This window comes from Oryx dammah, unplaced genomic scaffold (assembly GCF_014754425.2).
Source record: "Oryx dammah isolate SB20612 unplaced genomic scaffold, SCBI_Odam_1.1 HiC_scaffold_24, whole genome shotgun sequence".
In the NCBI taxonomy this organism is placed as follows: Eukaryota; Metazoa; Chordata; class Mammalia; order Artiodactyla; family Bovidae; genus Oryx; species Oryx dammah.
Window position 1 is genome coordinate 19099827 of NW_024070208.1, and position 22170 is coordinate 19121996.

At 39.2% G+C, this 22170-nt stretch overlaps 1 protein-coding gene across 5 annotated transcripts in view; it reads right to left on the reverse strand.

Annotated features, from left to right (window-relative positions):
* CAB39L (calcium binding protein 39 like) overlaps positions 1-22170 on the reverse strand; it is a 94634-nt gene that overhangs the window by 25179 nt on the left and 47285 nt on the right. For all 5 annotated transcript variants that reach the window (XM_040266971.1, XM_040266969.1, XM_040266970.1 and 2 more), the window contains 3 exons: positions 19832-19950; positions 7915-8083; positions 2929-2988 (listed from right to left, as the gene is read on the reverse strand). In XM_040266971.1, the coding sequence (XP_040122905.1) occupies positions 2929-2988; positions 7915-8083; positions 19832-19950 (348 nt within the window). The remainder of the gene's footprint in view (positions 1-2928; positions 2989-7914; positions 8084-19831; positions 19951-22170) is intronic.

Consider the following 22170-nt stretch of genomic DNA (forward strand, 5'->3'; position numbering starts at 1 on the left):
ATCTTTTTCTCCCTTCATATTTTACACTTTGATCAATGATCTCCAATTGATTCCATGGATTTTCTCTTGATAATTTTGATTTCATGATTACATTGATAATTCTTAATCTCAAAGGAAGAGCAGCAAACAATTTATGAAGAAGAAAGCCATAGTTTAATTTCTATGATTTGGATGTGTGAAAACACAGGATATGGGTACGGTATTCCATAGCTTCCCAGAGTCATCTGTTTCCTTTTACCTTTTTTGTGTGGCTAACTACAAAATTTTAAATTACACAGTGGCTTGCCTTATGTTTCAACTGGACAGTACTGGTCTAGAGCAGCTAAACTAACACTGCAACAAATCATGTAAAGTTTTGTCTCTAAGCCTGTGCTATGTTTTACTCTAATTCATGGCAAATAGATGGGGAAACAATGGAAACAGTGGCTGACTTTATTTTTCTGGGCTCCAAAATCACTGCAGATGGTGACTGCAGCCATGAAATTAAAAGATGCTTATTCCTTGGAAGGAAAGTTATGACCAACCTAGACAGCATATTAAAAAGCAGAAATGTTACTTTGCCAACAAGGTCCGTCTAGTCAAGGCTATGGCTTTTCCAGTGGTCATGTATGGATGTGAGAGTTGGACTATAAAGAAAGCTGAGCACCGAAGAAATGATGCTTTTGAACTGTGGTGTTGGAGAAGACTCTTGAGAGCCCCTTGAACTGCAAGGAGATCCAACCAGTCCCATCCCAAAGGAGATCAGTCCTGAGTATTCATTGGAAGGACTGATGTTGAAGCTGAAACTCCAATACTTTGGCCACCTGATGCAAAGAGCTGACTCATTGGAAAAGACCCTTATGCTGGGAAAGATTGAAGGCAGGAGGAGAAGGGGAAGACAGAGGATGAGATGGTTGGATGGCATCACTGACTCAATGGACAAGGGTTTTGGTAGGCTCCAGCAGTTGGGGATGGACAGGGAGGCCTGGTGTGCTGCGGTTCATGGGGTCACAAAGAGTCGGACACGACTGAGAGACTGAACTGAACTGAACCGAATGCTGTTTCTATCGCTGATACACTTAGCAAAAGCATAGCAGCTCTTGGTTGGGTCTGCTTATTCAATGTTCATTTAACACCACCAAATATATGGTACTGAGTTAGGTATTAGGGATGTAAGTAATCATGATAAAAATTAATCCATGGTGCTATCCCCAAAACCTTAAATCTTGTCAAATTCCTCCAACAACCCTATGAAGTAGCTATTATTAATATCTTCATTTTTTAGTAGGCACAGAAACTTGTTCAGAATCATAATTAGTAAGAGATACAGCAGGATTCTGAAGCAAAGCAACTGGACATAAATCTGTACTGCATTCTGAACTCCTGTGTTTGACACATAAGGTTCCTGCCTCCCAGGGAGCTTATGAACCAGACAGAAAGAAATAAAGACACACCATAATAATACTGTACAATGTGGAAAACGTGTGAGAAAGAAGGAGAATGGCAGCGGCGGGGAGAGAGAGAGTGTGTGTGTATTTGTGTGTGTTTGGGGGTGAGGGGGTTAGGGTGTATGTTAGGGAAAGCTTCCTAGAAGAGTTACATGATGAAACCAAGCAGGACCCTGAGGGCAATCCCGGGGATGTACCTTCCCGAGTCTCCCACTTCTTGTTTCTAGGAAATGTTTACCCTCCAAGGCCCAGGTTCCAAAGAGCAAATTTAATCAGAGAAGTGAGAAAATGCAGAAACAAAGGACAACAGTCAAGCAAGACAAAACAGTAATAGTTTAGCCAAAAACAAAGTCAGGGATCTTCAGTTCCTCCATAAAGTCTATAGATAATATCCTGAGTCATATCCTTGAGTTGTTTAAGAGAGAATGAAATCCCCACCAGGTGGAAGAAGTTAACTGTATACTGACCACAAGTACGAAGACCTCATACTGTTTGAAACGAAAGGGTTGATGATGTTAACCCCTGATATACCACCTTGTCACCTTACTACCAACCAGTCAGAAGACGGTCCACTCACAACCCTCACCCTTTCCTGGAAAACTATTCAAGATCTGAGTCTTTTGAGCATTTATTGCCTTGCAGTAAATGCTGGACTTTCCTTCACCACAACCTGGTGTCAGCAGACTGGCTTTGCTGCATGCTGGGTAAGTTTGGTTCAGTAACAATGATAGCTGATTATCAAAAGGATGAGATGGATTCACCCTTAGAGAAGGGAGCTGGAAGACAGATGTATATTTTGGTGTTTCTACTAGTCAGTGAACCTAGTTATCAACCATGTAAAAGGATTCATTTTATTAAGGGTGGGATGCCCTACATGGCTTAGATGGTAAAGCATCTGGTGCAATGCAGGAGACCTGGGTTTGATCCCTGGGTCAGGAAGATTCCCCTGGAGAAGTGAATGGCAACCCACTCTAGTATTCTGGGTCTTCCCAGGTGGCACGAGTGGTAAAGAACCTGCTTGCCAATGCAGGAGACATAAGAGACTCCGGTTCGATCCCTGGGTGGGAAGATCCCCTGGAGAAGGGCATGGCAACCCACTCCAGTATTCCTGCCTGGAGAATCCCAAGGAAAGAGGAGCCTGGTGGGCTATAATCGGGTCACACAGAGTCGGACACGACTGAAGGGACTTAGCACGTACATATACACTGCCTCTTAAGGGCAACATGGATGCTCTTAAGTCAAGGTCAAAGTGAGCTGGTGCTAGTTGTTTCCTGGAGCTCCAGAGCACAACAGGAAGAGATAAGAAAAACAAGGACGCCCTGATCTCCTGCTATCCTCTATTTTTCATAGTTTCTTAATGATCTGACTTCTGGGTAATAAACCAAGCGGGTGGATGGTTGGTTTCAACTTCTCTCATAAATAGAAGTAAGGGCTAAGAGATCTAAGAAGAAGAGAGAGAAAGGAAGAATGAGATAGAGACTTAAAAATGACTTCTACTTACAGTGTCATAATTTTGTTCTAAAAAGTCTGCTACCAACACTTTATGTCTGGTTAGTAAATCCTAGAAAAAGAACAGTCAATGAAACAAAATTATTATAGGTAATAATTTTACAAATCTATTCTTTTCTTCTAAGATTTTCCAAGTCAATTAATTTGAAGCACAACAATTTCAGAATATTTTCATTTGCATCCCAGAATTATTTCCATTTCTTAGTTTAAGGTGTGAAATACAATTTGTTTCATGGTAAAAACAACAAAGAGTGCTTTAAATTTGTATCATTGTTAGATTACAGAAATAATTTAGTGAAACAAATGTCACCAAAGAGACAAGCTTATATTATATTTCTTCAAGCCCATAACTATACATTGTAAATATGATACAATAAATATTCAAATAAAGCTTATGATGATCTTTTAAAATGTCATTAATAACTATTAAAAGCAAAAAACTCTGAACGGACTAAAACCATATCTCACAAGGTAACAAGATTTTCAATGATTGACTTTTAGTTTTCTTCTTAATCACTTTTGAAATGGAGGTGCCTAGGATTCTCGGAAGCACAAGAACGACATTTAAAAAACTATATTTATTTTACTTATTTATTTGGCTGCACTGGGTCTTAGTTGTGGCATGTGGCATCTCTAGTTGCAGCATTCAAACTCTTAGTTATGGCATGTGGGATCTATTTCCCTGACCAGGGATGGAATCTGGGCCCCTGCATTGGGAGCGTGGAGTCTCAGCCACTGGACTGCCAGGGAAGTCCCACAAGAATGACATTTATCTCGGCATTGTCCTAGTCCTGCGCTTGGGTTAGTGGGCTGTGAAGTGTTGTGCAGTTACTAAGTAGCACAATGCACCCTTTCAAAGTTGAGGACAAGTCGCCTGATCTAATTATAGACCTAACTCCCAGGAAACTGAACAAAAGCATAAAGGAACGCTTGATTGGAAATTCACACCTAAATTATAACCTTAAGTCACCTTGATGTCAAAAGAAAACAAGCCCCAGCTAATCCTCTTAATATGCTTAAAGGCTAAATGCCTTGCCTAGGTACTATGCAGAATTTAATTAAAAACAACATGAATTTTCAAGTTTTCCAAAATAAACTCTTATGCTTTAATACATATTTAATTAAAACTTTTAATTTAATTAAAAGTATATACAAGATACACAACATAACCTCACAGAGAAAAAGAAGGCAGCTGCAACGGTAAAACTCACTTCTTTTTAAAACAATTTTTTAAATTGGAGGATAATGGCTTTACAGTATTGTGCTGGTTTCTGCCATACATCAACATGAATCAGTCACAGGTATACTTATGTCCCCTCTCTCCTGAACCTCCCTCCCATTTTCCCATCCCATCCCATCCCACCCCTCCAGGTTGCCACTGAGTCCTGGGTTGTAAAACCCACTTATTTTTATTTCAAAAAAAGGTAAAATATTTAAAGTACTTTGCACTACAGTTTTCTTCTTTAAAATTTTTATTGGCATATAATTAATTTACAATGTTGTATCAGTTTCTGCTGTATGGCAGAGTGAATCAGTTGTATATGTACACATATATCCACTCTCTGATTCTTTTCCCACATAGGTCATTACAGAGTATTGAGGAGAGTTCTCTGTGATATACGGTAGGTCCTCATCAGTTTGCACTACAATTTTCAAGCCCCAAAATAATGAAACTGGCTATTAACTTCATTTCCTATTACTTATCATCACAACTTGTTTGACCACTGGATCTATCAATGGAAACATGTACTTGTTTCCCCAGGAGAAAGTAACAGTTCAGTTCTGGAACTGGGATTTTAAAATGGGAAAACCCTCTAAGGAACTCATCCCAGTCAAAATTCAAACTAGTTGCTACATCAGGGACCCCCTAGTTCCACAGCATCCTTTTGGAGTCCTTAGTCTTTTTCTAAGTGGATATTTGGAATGCCCAATTTTCACGTCCCCAATCTCCTGAGCATTACTAGTGGTTTTCTGAGCTGACTCAGGTTAGAAAGGTCTCCACATGGGCTGCAGCAGGCACTCTGGATGACTGCACCCATGGAGCTCTGCATCTATGATGCCAGTCATCAGCCTTGAGTACAAGAATCACAATCTGCCGTGGCCTCAGGCCCTACACCTGCAACGATGGTGACACCGGAAAGAGTACCTGGCAGGTAAGTGCTGCCTGAGAAGGTTTTCCATTCACCCTACATTAGTGTTACACAAAGAAAGAGAAATAAGGAGGGGTTCTGTGGGCAGCGGCTCCTTCAAATTCTAAGGGGAAAAAATAACTTTAGAATCCAACAATAGAATATATAATAGGGTAGGGAAAAATTTCTCCAGCACATATGTGTGTGGATAGAGACAATAAGTGAGTGTGTACACATTATATATACATAGATATACCCTCAAATTTATACACATAATAATGCAAAACTGGAGGGACTGTACCATATCCAGGGCATCTTCCCATCCCAGGGATTGAACCTGGGTCTCCTGCGTAGCAGGCAGATAGGGAAGTCCCATATACATATATGCGAGCTAAGTCGCTTCGGTTGTATCCAATTCCATGTGACCCCATGGACTGCAGCCTGCCTGGCTCCTCTGTCCATGGGATTCTCCAGGCAAGAATGCTGGAGTGGGCTGCCATGCCCTCCTCCCGACCCAGGGATCAAACCTGCATTGGCAGGCGGGTACCTTACCACTAGGACCACCTGGGAAGCCCCCATATACATACATAGGGTGGGCCAAAACGTTCACTTGGATTTTTCTATAATATCTCATATATGTGTGTCTGTGTATATATATAATATATATAAATAACATATTATATTATATATATACACACATGTATATGTATATAATACATAGACAAATACAGCTGTTGCATTATTAAAGATCAAAGAACTGAGTGGGAAAAAAAATAGCTAGGATTCTACCAAAAAAGGAAAAAGCCAGGAAATTGCCAAGAAAGCTAAAATTCAAATTTTTAAAAATTAAAAAAAAATTTTAAAGTATTCAAAATAGTGTATTCTTTCATCCCACCTCCTAACAATTCTGTTTTGACAGGACTAGCTTCTGCACAGTCTAAGTCTTATGCTAAAAATTATTGATATTGGTATTTTAGTGAATTCTCACAGCCTGGAAGAACTCGGGGTGAAATGACAGAGACACACATTCCATGGCAGGGACCCAAGATCACAGCAGCTCACAGCAGCTGCATTTACTATGTGCTGGAGAGTGTGCTTTGCACTTTACATAGGTTATTTCTAATCTGCACAACTCTGCAAAAACGGGGATTATGTTCCTCATCTCACAGATGAAGAAAATGAGGCCCAAGGGTTAACTAACTTGCTCAAGGACATACAGCAAATCAGGTGCAGACAGAGATGGAATTCAAACCACTTTTTAGCATGTCAATTCTTGGTGGGGGGGTGGGCATGGAAGAGACTGTGGTTGTAAGGAATCTTTTTGGGGAATGGAAAATTTGCAGACAAGGCCATGAGAAAATATAATCCAATAATGGTAAAACGTCAATAATTAAACTGAAGAACAGTCGTCCTACAGGTCAAAAAAAAAGGCTAAGCCTAGGAAGTTAAAAACAAAAGCCCAAACCAGCCAAGCAATCAAGCTAACAAATCCCTCTGAAAGCAGTTACTTAAAAAAAGAAGTAGGACTTCCCTAGTGGCCTAGTGGATATGAATCTGCCTGCCAATGCAGAGGACAGGCAGAGGACATGGGTTCGATCCCTGGTCCAGGAAGATCCCACATGCCTCGGAGTAACTAAGCCCGTGTGCCACAACTACTGAGCCCCAGCTCTAGAAACTATGTGCGTCAACAAGAGAAGCCACTCCAATGAGAAGCCCTCACACCGTGAGGAAGAGTAGCCCCCGCTAGCTGCAACTACAGAAAGCCTGCACACACAGCAATGAAGACACAGTGCAGCCAAAACTAAATAAATTAATTGGTTTTTAAAAAGGGACTTGCGTTCATTACATTATATTGGCCACAGAATTTTGGTAAAATGTAGAAAATTGGTGTTTTCAATATCAGTAGCATACTAGGAAAGTTTACTTTTTTAAAGGTTATTTAGATTCTCAGAGACTTAAGTTCAACAAAAAATATGCTCAAGTACAAACTGTTGTAATTTATCTTTGTGCTTCAATATTGTGCTGAAAGTTAAATTGGGTCGATCATATGATGTCAAGACATTAGTATCACATTTGCTTATTCTATTAAATGTTGAAAAATCTTTGGGGAAATTTTCAGAAATAAATGCTGAATTGAATTTGCTTTCTTCCCCTTCATTAGAGCTGCTGTAGGTGTACAGCTATTTGTGAAGCCTCACTGATGGTTTTTCAAAAAAGGAACTAACTTGTTTCCATGATGGCAAAGGGTCATCAGATAGAAAAGGGAAAAAAAAAAAAGTCACTACAGTATTTACTAATAGAGAACAGCTTCTTAATTATTTCGGCACAAATATTTGCTGGAAAGAAATGGAACGGTCCTTTGTGTTAAATGTCCGTCTTCATATTTGACGCACCAAGGTCCCTCTTACCATGTGTTCTAGGATAGACTCTTGGGGGTTTCATCTGTAGCCACTGTACAACTGTTGTTTGGCCAGGTGAGACTTTTTATGTGCCCAGGTGCCTCATGTCATGTGGGATCTTCCCCAAACAGGGGTGGAACCAGAGTCCCCAGCATTGCAAGGTGGGTTGTTAATCACCAGACCACCAGGGAAGCCCCATGACAAGCATGTTGAGTTGCTCTTTCCACAATGTGACAGAACGGGTCTAGTAGATTGTGTTCTGTTTACTGAATTCTCTTACGATCCACATCATACATGGTTGGCTATGCTCAGGTTTAAGAAATACAATTTTCTGCTTTTTAAAAGTAAACTGCCTCTTAGAGCCAAGTGACTTAAGTACTGAAACTAAATAACCCTGCTGATTCTGGTGGGTGGGTGGGGGTGGGTGAGGGGGGAGGGGCAGGGAATTACCTTAAAAGTTGCAAAGGCATCTGAAGCAATATCAAATGTTGACAGTTCGACATACTTAAAGAAATCTTGGAACTGATTAGAAAAGAGGATGATTTTGGCAAGTGGTTCATGTCGAATACATTCTCTCAGCATAATACCACAACGTAAGGCGATCTGTGGGACTTCATAGCTAAAGCACAAACAAGAGAGAGAGAACTATGTATTAAAAGAACCATTTCAATACTGCTGTTAATGGAAGCATAGGTACCATTTGTCACAGTTCATTCAAACACCACTCACTGAATACCCACTAAATACCTACAATGTGCCTGGCACTATTTCAGATGCTGGGGATACCTTAAACGTAGCAAAGGCATCTGAAGCAATATCAAATGTTCACAGTTCGACAGACTTAAAGAAATCTTGGAATTGATTAGAAAAGATACAACAGTATCTTTTGTTGGGGATACAACAGTCAGCAGACAAGGTCACTGCCTTCCTAGCATTCACAATTTAGTGAAAATGTGTCTGGTGGGAGAAGAAACAGACTATAAACAATGACCAGATAATTTCATATATTTCAGAGCTATGAAACTGAAGAAAATAAAATAGGTACGCTAGCGAGTGTGACTCCTTAATTTGTTTTACTTTAGACTAAGTGGTCCTGGAAGGAGAAAAGCATTCCAGGAAAAGGAACTAAAAGTGCAAAGGGTCCAAGCAAAGAACCAGCATCTTTGTAAGCCAAGCAAGTGTGGTAGGAAGCCTTTGTAGAGTTTAACGTATGCAATTAACACAGCTGATCAGATACTTTTAAAATGATCATTCTGGCTCCCTGTGGAGAATTCTGTAAAACAGGAAAGAATGGGCTGTGGAGCTAAAGGGCAATCAGGGAGACTAGCTAGTAAGGAGGAACAGCAGCCCAGCTAGACGATGGGGGCCTGGGTTGGGCGATGGAAGTAGAATAGAGGACTGTGGGCAGGTCATGGATATTGTTCAGAGGAAGAGTCAACAGAGCTTGTAGATATTGAGGTAGGTTGAGGAATAAATTTGGGCTGAGGGAAATTGAGGATTCAAGAATAACAAAAGAATATTTACATGAACTTCAGATTTGAGAATAAAATCTCTTTCCCACAATTCAGGAAACAGGCTACTTGGCAACTTCAAATTGATAATTATAGTAGAGAAAACAGCAAAGAAAGGTCTCTGAGAGAAGTCATTAAACCTGGGCAGTATTTATTCATTTTGTCCCATTTTTATGTGGAATAATATTCACAAATATCATCTGAATATTCCCTGAAAAACTCATGTTAACATTAAATGCTAATATATTCAGATAGGTACAATTCTTTGTAGAATATTTAAAAAATGCCAAATTATAGTGTTAGCAATTTCCCTTATCAGAAGAATTTGAAAATCAGAGCTACTGGCATGCATGGAACAGTTATAAGGTGGGTTTTATTAAAGATGTACCCTTTCATAAAGAGGGGTACATTTCCTGAAATGTGAAGGAGAACAGTCATTTACTAATAGAGCACTGAAGAAGTAATTAAAAAAAAAAAAAAGACTGTTGACCTAGAGAAAAAACGTAAGGGGCACACAATTAAAATCCTAAAATGACTTATTAGTAAGATATTTATGTTCAGTTCAGTTCAGTCACTCAGTCGTGTCCGACTCTTTGCGACCCCATGAATTGCAGCACGCCAGGCCTCCCTGTCCATCACCAACTCCCGGAGTTCACTCAGACTCATGTCCATCGAGTCAGTGATGCCATCCAGCCATCTCATCCTCTGTCATCCCCTTTTCCTCCTGCCCCCAATCTCTCCCAGCATCAGAGTCTTTTCCAATGAGTCAACTCTTTGCAGGAGGTGGCCATAGTACTGGAGTTTCAGCTTTAGCATCAGTCCTTCCAAAGAAATCCCAGGGCTGATCTCCTTCAGAATGGACTGGTTGGATCTCCTTGTAGTCCAAGGGACTCTCAAGAGTCTTCTCCAACACCACAGTTCAAAAGCATCAATTCTTCGGTGCTCAGCCTTCTTCACAGTCCAACTCTCACATCCATACATGACCACAGGAAAAACCATAGCCTTGACTAGATGGACCTTAGCTCATACTATTTCCACTACGTGAGTTGTCCTTCTCTCCTTTCTCTACCTGGCAGAGACCTCGGTCACATATCATTCCCTGAATTATTTTTCCTGATTCTCCTTGATTGAGTTTCTAGCTCTACCCATACTTTATTTTGTTACATGAATTCCAATTGTTTATTTTACTCAATAATACAACCAGATAGAAATTAAACCTGTTGAAGAATCTTGAACTCAGTTAGTATCTTTGTTTGCAACTCTACAGACCAGGGTTAATTAACAAATTATAAAGCCCACAGAATGATTTGGCATGCTATGAGAATTACATATAATTTCCCAAAGAGTTAGATAAATCGTAGTTCTAGTGAAAGCAGATACAATATTGAGTGGATCTGATCAAATATTTTAATATTTATTTACTAGAGAACCTGGTGAATGCTTTATCCAGGTGTGCTTTTTGCCCTGCATTGTCTACTGATCTTTCTGTGTGCTCCCTGGAGAGTACCCCATTCACTTCCTTGAATCAGAGTTTCAGACAAGTGTTAGTTTCTCATCTGAGATCGTTTTCTGTATCCTCCTCTATACACTGTGTTTCAGTAAGTCTTGAAATATTGTTGCTTCTCTTCTTCTGAGTTATGTAGCATCCCTCCTATGAATTGAAGGTGAGAAGATAACCTGTGGGTTTAGTCAAACCTGAAATTTTTTTCCAATGAAAACTATGCAGTGAGTTCCATGATGTCAAGAACACAGTCACTCAAATCAATTTTGTTTCAGACTAACTGTTCACCTTAACCTAAACATTTATTATTAACACTCATGTATACCATAGTATAAATTAATATAAATATTAGAAAATATGATTGTTATACAACAGTTTATGGGGAAAATATGTGTGTTCAAACTTTAAAATGATAGACTCTTTGTAAGCAAATTAAAATATTTTCTCTTGAATCTTTCTTGTATTGAAAATATTTTTTATAAAAGAGATGAAAATATTTTCCTTTCTTCATGACATGGCTGACATTTTAAAGAGTCAATTAGTCAAGCTGAGGGTCTGAGTAGTTTGAGTAGATCATACTTTAGCTACCAAATACCATTGACTCCTTGAGCATAAACCTAGTTGTAATTCTATTGTATTAGCTTAGAGACTCTTTTAATATTATCATTTTTATATATTCTCAATGATACCCTTTTATTTTATGGAGAAGAATAGACTCTAAAGGTTTTGGCAATGGGACAATAAATAAGTGAACCAAATGATAAACATAACACATCTACCCAGTGTTTATTTGCACAATTGTTATGTGTGTGTTTAGAGGATAGGAAATCATTATATTCATATTGAGAGAAATGGATATATATTTTCATGAATCTTTAATATTTGAGGTTTAAGAAAATTTTGTGCAGTAGTTACTGCACACTCAGTTCATCTCCTGAAGTGGTTGTGGGCATAAGGAGAAGCTTGGACTCAAGCAACACTTTACTGAGCACCTCCAATCAGTGCTTCATATGCAAGTTCAAAGATCTGAAATAAATATCAAATTATTTTACTCAAATCCCTAAGGGAAAATGTCATTGACTCCTCATAGGCAGCATGTGTTGCTGGCTCCTCACAGTATGTGTCCTTCACCTCCAGCCTGATACTGCTCCTTGCCCTCATTCTATTCTGCAGTTGAGTTGATCTTCTATCTGCTTCTCCAAATGAAATGCTCTATTGTGATATAAGGCATATTATTTGCCAACAATATTCTGACCTATCTGCTATCCTATCCTTTAGATTTCTGCTTAGACGTACATATGGGATTTGTTGCAACCAAATGGTACAAATCACTGTTATAATTTATGGAGTGGAATATATACCTGGATGTATATCTGGATGCCATTCGGGGAGAAGTGGATGAAAGGTGGAGTGAATGGAAAGTAGACAGAAAAGTATCTAGATTGAGGGATATATGCTAAGAGCACACCTTGAGCATCCCATAGGACTGGTCCAGGATGTGGCATCTCTGATGGGAAGTTTATAGACTCTGTGGGGAGCTATCATTCTGCCCAGATTTCAAGACAAAGGCCTCATTTCCTTTCAATTAATGCCCAGTGGGGCCATAGACAACTCTGGAAGCCTAGAAGTAATACATAAAAACACGGAGGGGCATAACTTGTTCAGTCATTTATGGAGAGAATTTTTATAAAAAATAAAAAGCCTTGTATCATCTCATGGATTTGTGTGGCTTTTTTCTTCCTTATGGACGTTCATAATTTTGCTTTAAACTTAACCTTTCAATTTCATCTCCCATCACCTCCCTTAATTCTTTGGGGTGTGGCCTTCTCTCAACCTAGAATGCCCTGCTCCCTCAGTTTTCACCTCTAAGATTCTCTCTCATTTTTCAAAACTTAGTTCAAATGCCACCTCCTTCTTGAAGCGTTTCCAATCACCTACCATTCAGAGTCACCCTCCCCTCCTTCAGACTCCTAAATAGCTTGTCTGTAATTCCACTTTAACACATTTCTCATTCTTCAGTATGGCCTATTGCAATAAATTGTTATACATTTGTTTTCTTTGCCTCATCACAAACAGCTTAATTGCTAAGGATACACTTTACTCATCCTGTTACTTTCTCTCCTCCTCTATGTGAATCTCCATGTGGTATCCATGTCTTATTTACTGGTATCTGCCTCTATCTTTACCCTGGTCTCCAAAGAGTGCTTAGTATAATGTCTTTCACAAAGGTGTATAAAGAATTTAGTAAACTTCAAACTCTGATTAAACTTCTTAATACTAGGGGTCTCTAATGAGACACAAACTTTGGCTTACAGAAAAAACTGTACGATCTCTAGCTATTCTCATTTCTTAACTAATCAAATGGAAACTATAGAAAAAAAGTTTCTACTCGCAACTTTTTGTGTATAATTAGTTCCTTTATTTTTGTTTCATTAGGTGAAGTTTATTGGAACCATCTGTGATGCACAGACTATTTATTCTTGAGAACCAAGAGAGTATTTTTCAAAATGCTACTCTGAGTCAGAACATTGGTCATTCCATCCTAGTAGTTTGTGCCCAAGAGAACGGTCATTCCTCTGAGCTGACAACTTCTTACAGTTAGGAATATATTGGGATATATAAAGAAATTCCTAGTTTTCCTCCAGTACCCTTTAAGGAACTTGTAATTCACATGTTTCAAACTGACTGTCCTCCAGGATACTGACTTTTGATAGGTTATTGCTTGCTATATAAAGAAGTGCTCCGTAAGTTAAGTACCTTGAGTTTCAAATCCCTAGAACATTAATATCCTTAGGTTTGGTAAAGAATCAATATTTACCTCATCTATTTTACTCTACTTGTGGATAAGGGTCTCAGGGACAAGGACCATGACAAATCATTATGTTCTCCACAACTAGCCTAGTGGCAGGTTGCTGATAAAAGTTATTCCAATGAATGTAAATCATTGTTTTATAGAACTGAGCCATATCTTCCTTCTGATTTGCTGTTTAGATCATACGCACACAGGCATGCTCAGTCGCTCAGACATATTCGACTCTTTGCGACCCCATGGACTGTAGCCCACCAGGCTCCTCTCTCCATGGAATTTTCCAGGCAAGAGTACTGGAGTGGGTTGCCATTTCCTGCTCCAGGGGATCTTCCCGACCCAGGGATTGAACTCAAGTCCCCTGCATCTCCTGCGTTGACAGGCAGGTTCTCTACCACTGAGCCACCTAGGAAACCACATGGGAAGTCTGGACCATATAGTTAACTGTGTCAGTGTGGAGAAGGCACACTATTTTATATGCATGCTTATTCAAATAATAGCACAGAAGATCTGTTTCAAATTTGATAAAAGCCAAAGTATAAGAGCACTTATCTCATCTGGTGGTGAGCTACAATAAATATTACACATAAAATGATTTGAAGAAAGATCCTGTGGAAGAATATCTCAGTTTAAGAATGCAGATTATATTATGTAAGGAGAAAAATGACTTTTGTTGCTCCTGATAGAAGAAACAAGGGCAGCCAGCACTAGGAAAAGCATCAAAAACAAAAGTGGCCCTTTCCAGATAACCCCTGTCCATTTGACATCACTCCCACTAGTTTGTGAACACTTCCTTGCTTTCTGGCCATCCTGTACATTTCCTAACACAGACCTGGAATTAGCTGTTTCTACAAAGGACTCTTAGTTTTCTGAATGCTGAGCTTCAAGCCAACTTTTTCACGCTCCTCTTTCATTTTCATCAAGAGGCTTTTTAGTTCCTCTTCACTTTCTGCCATAAGGGTGGTGTCATCTGCATATCTGAGGTTATTGATATTTCTTCCAGGAAATAGATGGGGAAACAGTGGAAACAGTGTCAGACTTTATTTTGGGGGGCTTCAAAATCACTGCAGATGGTGATTGCAGCCAGGAAATTAAAAGACGCTTATTCCTTGGAAGGAAAGTTACGACCAACCTAGATAGCATATTAAAAAGCAGAGATATTACTTTGCCAACAAAGGTCTGTCTAGTCAAGGCTATGGTTTTTCCAGTGGTCATGTATGGATGTGAGAGTTAGACTGTGAAGAAAGCTGAGCGCCGAAGAATTGATGCTTTTGAACTGTGGTGTTGGAGAAGACTTGCGAGTCCCTTGGACTGCAAGGAGATCCAACCAGTCCATCCTAAAGGAGACCAGTCCTAGGTGTTCATTGGAAGGACTGATGTTGAAGCTGAAACTCCAGTACTCTGGCCACCTAATGTGAAGAGTTGACTCATTGGAAAAGACTCTGATGCTGGGAGGGATTGGCGGCAGGAGGAGAAGGGGATGACAGAGGATGAGATGGTTGGATGGCATCACCGACTCGATGGACATGGGTTTGGGTGAACTCCGGTAGTTGGTGATGGACAGGGAGGCCTGGTGTGCTGCAATTATGGGGTCACAGAGAGTCGGACATGACTGAGCGACTGAAGTGAACTGAACTGAACAAAGGACTCTGACTCCTTTTAGTTAGAAATGGTTCTTAGAAACTACAATCTGAATGCTAGGGATACTCATTAACATTGGGTCGTTACTGCTTCTAGGCTGTTTCAGTGGACAGTGTTAGCTTGCTATTTTTAAAGTTAGCAAATGTTTCTAGATTAGAAGCAAAACTTCTTGATTATATTGAGGAGGCCAAGTGTTTGCTGAAAGATATTTTATAAAACTTTTCCTAGTGTTTTTTTTATACATCTTATATAGAGGTACTTAAAAAAATTGATGCTTGATTAAAAGTACAATTATATAAGATGTATGAAAACACACTAAGTCCACTAGTTCATAATGATACTACAAAAAAAAAAAAAAAAAGAAAAAAGAAGGGAGGGGTGTTGGGAAGATAGAGAAAAAAAAAAACACAGCAAAATATCAATGGTTATGAAGGTTGGGACATGGGATTTCTTTCTTCCGTCTTTTGCATATGGTTGAAAAAAGTTTTGCAATAAAATTTAAAATAAGATTATTAGGAGAAATTTACTATTTTAATATTGGACTTGGAACAGCTTCCACTGGCAGTGGCTCTTTATGGATCAGTGAGAGCAGTTTAGCAACCTCACTCTCAAATCCTCTCAGTATCCTGGAATGTCATTTGCATGGGCCAGGAAAAAAGTTTGTCTAAAGTGAGAAAGTCCTTTTAAATAATGTTTTCCTAAACTTTGGGCTCCAAATCCTTTTACCAAGTTTTGTATCCCATACCCAAATGATTCTCCTTGATAGACAAGAATCACCTTCTTTCTGTCTTAATTTTTATGGTTTAACTTAGGTCCAATATAGCATGTTACTACCGTATCCCTAAATAACACCATTATTTGATTTATGAGTGCACCAGTAAAGTTATGTTCTAAGTTTTTGCACAACTTTGCAAGAGATAATTCAGTAAAAATGCTGACCTTTACCAAATGTCTAGCTAAACTCTAGGCATTTCAAGCTAACCTAGAAAATGGTAATGGGGAAAGCTGATTCAGGTGCAGTAGTTCCATTTAAGGCTTCTTTTTGTCTACTCTGTCCTCAGGGTCTTCTATAATTCCCTCTCCCTTCCTATCTGAAGGGCTTCAAGTCTTTATAAGGATGTATTAGTGGTTAAGATGGAATTTAGAATCAGATCTGGACTGAAAAATTGGCTGTCACTCAGTTGTACATATAACCTTGAGCAATAGCCTTACTCTAAGTTTCAATTTCCTCATCTGTAAAATGGTGAGGATAATACCTAGTCCTTAGAGTATTGATAGAAGGATTAAATGAAACAGCATAAGTAAAGACACTGAATGTAACACCTGGCACATAGCAAACACTCAATAAGTGATGTCTATAAAGCAGGACGTGAAGGAATGAGTTTAAAGTTTGGGTTACAAAATAAAGGAAGAATCATTATAATAGAGACAGTTGCCATCATCTGACTGCTATTCAGTGACAGCAACTACAGAAAGGAGAGCCTCCAAACAAATAATTCCCACTCCGAGAATGCAGTTCGTGGAGGTGCATGTCTCCTTTCACATAATGACCTCACTGTGGAAGATACCATTTTAAACCATCTACACCACTTCTCTTCCATATCAGCTGACGTGCTCTCCAACATATTTTTAGGAGGACAACATATTTCAGCATTGTCAAGGGATCACTTATTTACAAGCTGACTCCATTTTATTTTTTTGAAGGAGATGAACTTGAAATGACTTATTTATTTTTGGCTGCACTGGGTCTTCATTGCTGTGCCTGGGCACTCTCTAGTTGCAGCGAGCACGGGCTGCTCTCTGCAGCGCTCAAGCTTCTCACTGCAGTGGCTTCTCTTGCTGCGGAGCACAGGCTCCAGGGCGTGCAGGCTCCAGGGCGTGCAGGCTCAGCATTCCATGGCATATGGAATCTTTCTGGGCCAGGTATCGAACATGGAGGGATCCCTGCACTGGCAGGCAGATTCCTGCCTGCACTGGCAGTTAATTTAATCTCTGGATTTAATTTAATCCAGAGATTAATTTAACCACTCGACCACCAGGGAAGTCCTGCAAGCCAACTTCAAATGACTATTAATTTGTCTTCACTTGCTGAAACACAAATCTGATATTTTTCTCCCAAAACAATCCAATGGCTTCCCATTTCCTACAGGATGATGTCAAATGCTTTAGCTTAACATTTTAGAATCTCCAGATGGGAGTACAAATTGATCATTTCAGCCTTTTTCACCAATGACCAGGTAGGCGGATCATACCCCATTAAATCTTGTGGATATACCTGAACTGGAAATGAACACTTCCCTTTACAGTATTATTCTGACACTTACATATGGTCTTAATTATACTTGTTCAAACTTTTACTCAGTGTGAACTGCAGCTCTTAAGAGGGATAGTAATAACAATTTCTTAGACTAGTAGTTACCAAGTAGAGTACCATGTGCTCAGTGCTAAACTCTGCAGAAACTGCCTCACTAAAAGACTCATAATGACCTGCTGAAGTAGGTGTTATTATTGTCTTCAGGTTGCAAGGAGGAAATCAAGACCTAAGGAAGTTAGGTAACTTGCCCAAAGTCTTACCAAGTAAATAGCGGAACCCCGACTGTACACGAAGATCTGTCTGACGATGCATGTAATGTAACACTGTTTTGTGCAAAGGTAATATTACAAATTTTACTCTTTATAGATAAGGTAACAGACTTGGTGGAAAGCTGCAGAGGCTTGCCCAAAGTCACAGAGATAAGTGCAAGAGACCAGAAAAAGGAATAATCAGAGAACAAAAAAGAGTTCTTATAAATTAAAAATAGGGTAGTTGAAAGTTCAGTTCAGTTGAGTTTATCTTCAATGGAAGATACAATTAAGAACATCTTCTGACTAGCGAGACAAAAGGACAAACAGAAAACAGAAGAGTTAAGAAATCAATCTCAGAGATTTTGCTTTGACTAACAGGAGGTCTAGAAAGTAAGGACAGAGAATATGGAAGGGAATACATTTTCAAAGAAACACTAAGGGGCAGAGAATGTTAGCTGTCTGCAGAATCCCTTCTCCTCTTCTTCCTGGGTGCTTACTACATTTCTCAGGTTCCCTTAAGAATTCAGAGGCCAAGTGACTAAGTGCTCTCAAATGGAATGTGAGTGAGAGTAACACAAGCCATTTCCTGGCCTGGCTCATAGATTCTCCCAAGTATTTTTGCCTTCCTGTGGGCTGAACTGGCGATCAACAAAGTGATCTTAGGAAGCACACTTTGAAGGAACCCCTGCTGACCTAGAACATCTGTTCTCTATTACCTGAGAAATACAGTTATCTTGTAGTGGGGCCACTACATTGTGGGGACTATTTGTTATAAAGCTTAAGGTTTCTTATAATTTTAAACTACCCTAATACATGATACAAGTATATTGCCCTTTCCAGAATTTAAAGACTTAATTCTCCAGTAAAAACAATATTTTGTACGGAAAAACAAAGTAATAGTACACTACATAGCTATAATAATATAAATGTGACTTTTAAATGAAATAAAAAATTGTGATAAAGGATATTGGGAGGGTGAGGGGAAGGAAAATGGAGTAGTGGTGGTGGTGGTGGAAAAAAGAAATTGTCACCTAGTCCATGAGAAATTTAACAGATATTTTTTAAATGGGCAAATCAAAACTTAGGAAAAGCTCCTAATTCATAATATAGAGGTAAATACCAGATGAACAAATAAAAAAGATCAAAGTGGTTGTCTTTGGTAAATGGGACTGAGGAATGGAGAAGGAAGAAGCAAAGAGCTGCTGTTTGTTGTTGTGTCTGGTTTATTTATTTGGCTGTACCGGGTCTTAGCTGCAGCTTGTGGGATCTAGTTCCCTGACCAGGGATTGAATCTGGGCCCCCTGCATTGGGAAGGCAGAGTCTTAGCCACCAGATCACCAAGGAAGTCCCTATATCTGGTTTTTAAACTATGTGGCATGTATTATGTTGATACAATTAAATATTTTAAAATGTACAAGGACTTGGGAATTGAAAACAGATGAGATGGACTAGGTATGCAATAGCATGCGAAGTTCAAAATGGTAAAGTAGAAAGACAGAGAAAGGGAGACCAAAGACAAAAGGCTACTATCCCCAAGCCCTGCTACATTCATATTTCTGATCCTAGGAGTTAGAATAGCCTCACAATGCCCAAGAAACCTCTGTAAATGAGCAAACACAAAAAAGTCATAATCAAGGATTTTATTATCCGACTAGACTTTAGGTTTTTGGCTGCCCTGTGGTCCCATATATGTACAGTGATATTTATTCTATCCCCACATGAAAGCATGTCACTTGAGTAGAAGCTAACCATTGAAAGGATATTGTATGTATGCGTCCGTGTCTGTGTATATTTGTATAATGAGGGGATTCAATTTTATGTAAAGAGGGTAAAGTGTGAATGTGAAAGTGTTAGTTGCTCAGTTGTGTTCAACTCTTTGCAACCCCGTGGACTGTATCCCACCAGGCTTTTCTGTCCATGGAATTCTCCAGACAAGAATACTGGAGTGAGTAGCCATTCCCTTCTTCAGGGGATCTTCCCAACCTGGGGATTGAAGCTGGGTCTCTCGTAGGAAGATTCTTTACCATCTGAGCCACTAGTGAAGCGAAGAGGGTAAGTGGGCAGCCAGAAAGAAGGTGGATTGGGAAGTGTAAGCTATAATGTAATAGGTAGAGAAGAAAGGAAAGTGGAGGAAAGAGGGGCAGTAGGTGGAAGGAATTTTACTTAGAAAGCATTTTGTTGCAGCCTGAACAATCACAGAGACATAGATTTGGAGGGCTGACTTCAAGCATAGCAAATATGAATCCAAAAGGGAACTGATCATATCTCAAATGATGCTAATGCCATCTACTTTTAACAACTTTTCCAAACTCAAACCTACTTTAAAGGAAAGCATGCACCTACCCTTTGAGGAGCATAAACAGGATGTGAGGATGAGCACTAATGTACTCCACGGTAGGAATCCGAGTGCCTATCTGTCTTCTCAGGATGTTGTTAAATATCTGGGTCACATCCTTTTTTCCCTGTTAAAGAAACAAACATCCGTTAAGTTGTATAGTTTAAATGAGTGAATTGTATGGCATGTACATTATTTCAAAAGCTGTTTATATACAAACACACACGCATTCAGTCCATTTAATATGATATTTTCCCACCTGTGCATTCTTTGACTTCATTTGTCTAAAGATGGGTACAAAAATAAACAAACAACCAGAGTCAAGGCCAAATAAAATCAATGCCCTACACACATAGTAAGCATTTCAAATCATTAAATGCATGAAGTACAGTCAAAGCTTGTGTCTAAAGTCTTTATGATCTCTATTTTTACAGTAATAAAACCAAAGGTTGAGGACCACTTTTTAATTAGGGTTGGGGAACAGAAAAAGATTTTAAGAGGATAGAAAGTTTCAAAAACAGGACCATAAACTGGCTTATTGAGAAGCTGATTCTAGAGTGCTTTTTTTGCTTTTTATTTTTTTAATGTAGCAAGAAATAATCATTAGTGATTAAATTATCACAGTAGGAAGTTTTCTGCATTTTGGAGCTGCCTTCTAATTTAACCTGAACAGTTGACTGTATCTACCCTACTTTTGCAAGGCACACCTGCCTTTAAAATGAATGCATGGACTCTTACATACAATACATTTTCATCCTTTGATCTCTTATCACATTGTATTTCAAAACATCAAAGAGTCTAAGGCTGTGTCTTGAATACTGGCCAAACCTCAAAAACCATAGCTCTGAGTTTGTTCCTGAGCCCATAAAGCAGATAGCTTGCAATCTCAGCCATAACTCTTTTTTTTTTTTTGGAACTCATAAGAATATGCTGAAGTAATTTTTTTTTTTTCTGTCAGCATCTTTAAGGCTTAAAAGATTAGAGAAAAATTTATGGTTATAAAGTAATGAGTTTTCTTTTTAAACAACTGTAACCCAAAGGTCTGTCTTCTAATGAGCCCTTATTCACATCACAGCAGGGTCTTCCAGTTTTTCGCTCACCCCATTGGACTACTCTCCTCCCGGTTTCTGAAGAAGGAAGTGGGCTTGTCACACAGATTGCTGAGTTAGTCTCTGCTACTCAACCGAAACCGACACCTTGGGCCACCATCACCGCTGTCAGCTCTGGAGTTAAAATCCCTGCTCCTACCTCCTCTCAACCCTTGTTCATTGTCTTGCCTTCTACAACCAGTTATTTCCTCAACCAGCTATTTTATACAGTTTATCTCAAGTGTAGAAAACTGCCTCTTCTCCTTCATTCAACATATTATTAGTACATAGTTCTTTTATCAAGGGTTTAGGGGTAACAAAGGGTAATTATAGCACACTGCAGAAACAACTTCCTATTGAATCTCCCACATCACTATTATTACAGATTCCTCAGCATTTCTGATTATCTTTTTCCTTAAGCCCCTTCCTCTGTCATGGTTCTGGAGCCTTCAGTCTCCCTTACTCCATTCCCTTTTCCTATCTCCTATTTCCTTCTACTATCAAAGTTAGCCAATGAGAGGACATTTCTCAAATTTCTGTTATTTTACTCTGCAAAAGGAATCTAAGCTCTTTTCTTTCAGTCTTTTCCGTCCAAACACTGCCTGGAGACCTCACTTTTCACAGTGAATAAAAAAGCCCATGTAGGTGTCTTCTAAAGAAAAGGTCTGTTTTTCTCTGTAAGCAATGCTCCATCTTTTTAGGCTATCTGGCAAAAGCTGCAGCCCATCCCTAAAGAAATAATTTTCCTTTCCTGTTATAAAAATACACCAAAGATTTTACAATCAAAGAGACGCAGGTTCGATCCCTGGGTGGGAAGATTCCCCGGAGAAGGACATGGCAACCCCAGTATTCTTGCCTGGAGAATCCCATGGACAGAGGAGCCTGGAGGGCAACAGTCCATGGGGGTCGCACAGAGTCAGACATGATTGAAGTCACTTAACATGCAAAATGCACTTTTTAATGTGGATACTTTAAGCGTGAGAAGAAAAGTTGCTGCCTGCAGGCTGATCTTTTAACACTTCTAGTCCATAGAAATGGACAGTACATTTCTGCAAGTAATCTAATGATGCTCGTAATGGTGCGTTCTTTCTGAAAATACTGTATGTAATTGGTGGAATGCTTAAAACTAAACTGTTTTCAACTTTAACTGCTTTTCATTCATTCATTCAACCAAGAAGCATTTATAAGTATTTATTTTCTGTGGGCTTGATTGAGGAGGACAGCCTCACCTACTGAATATCACGTTCATTTATAACTAT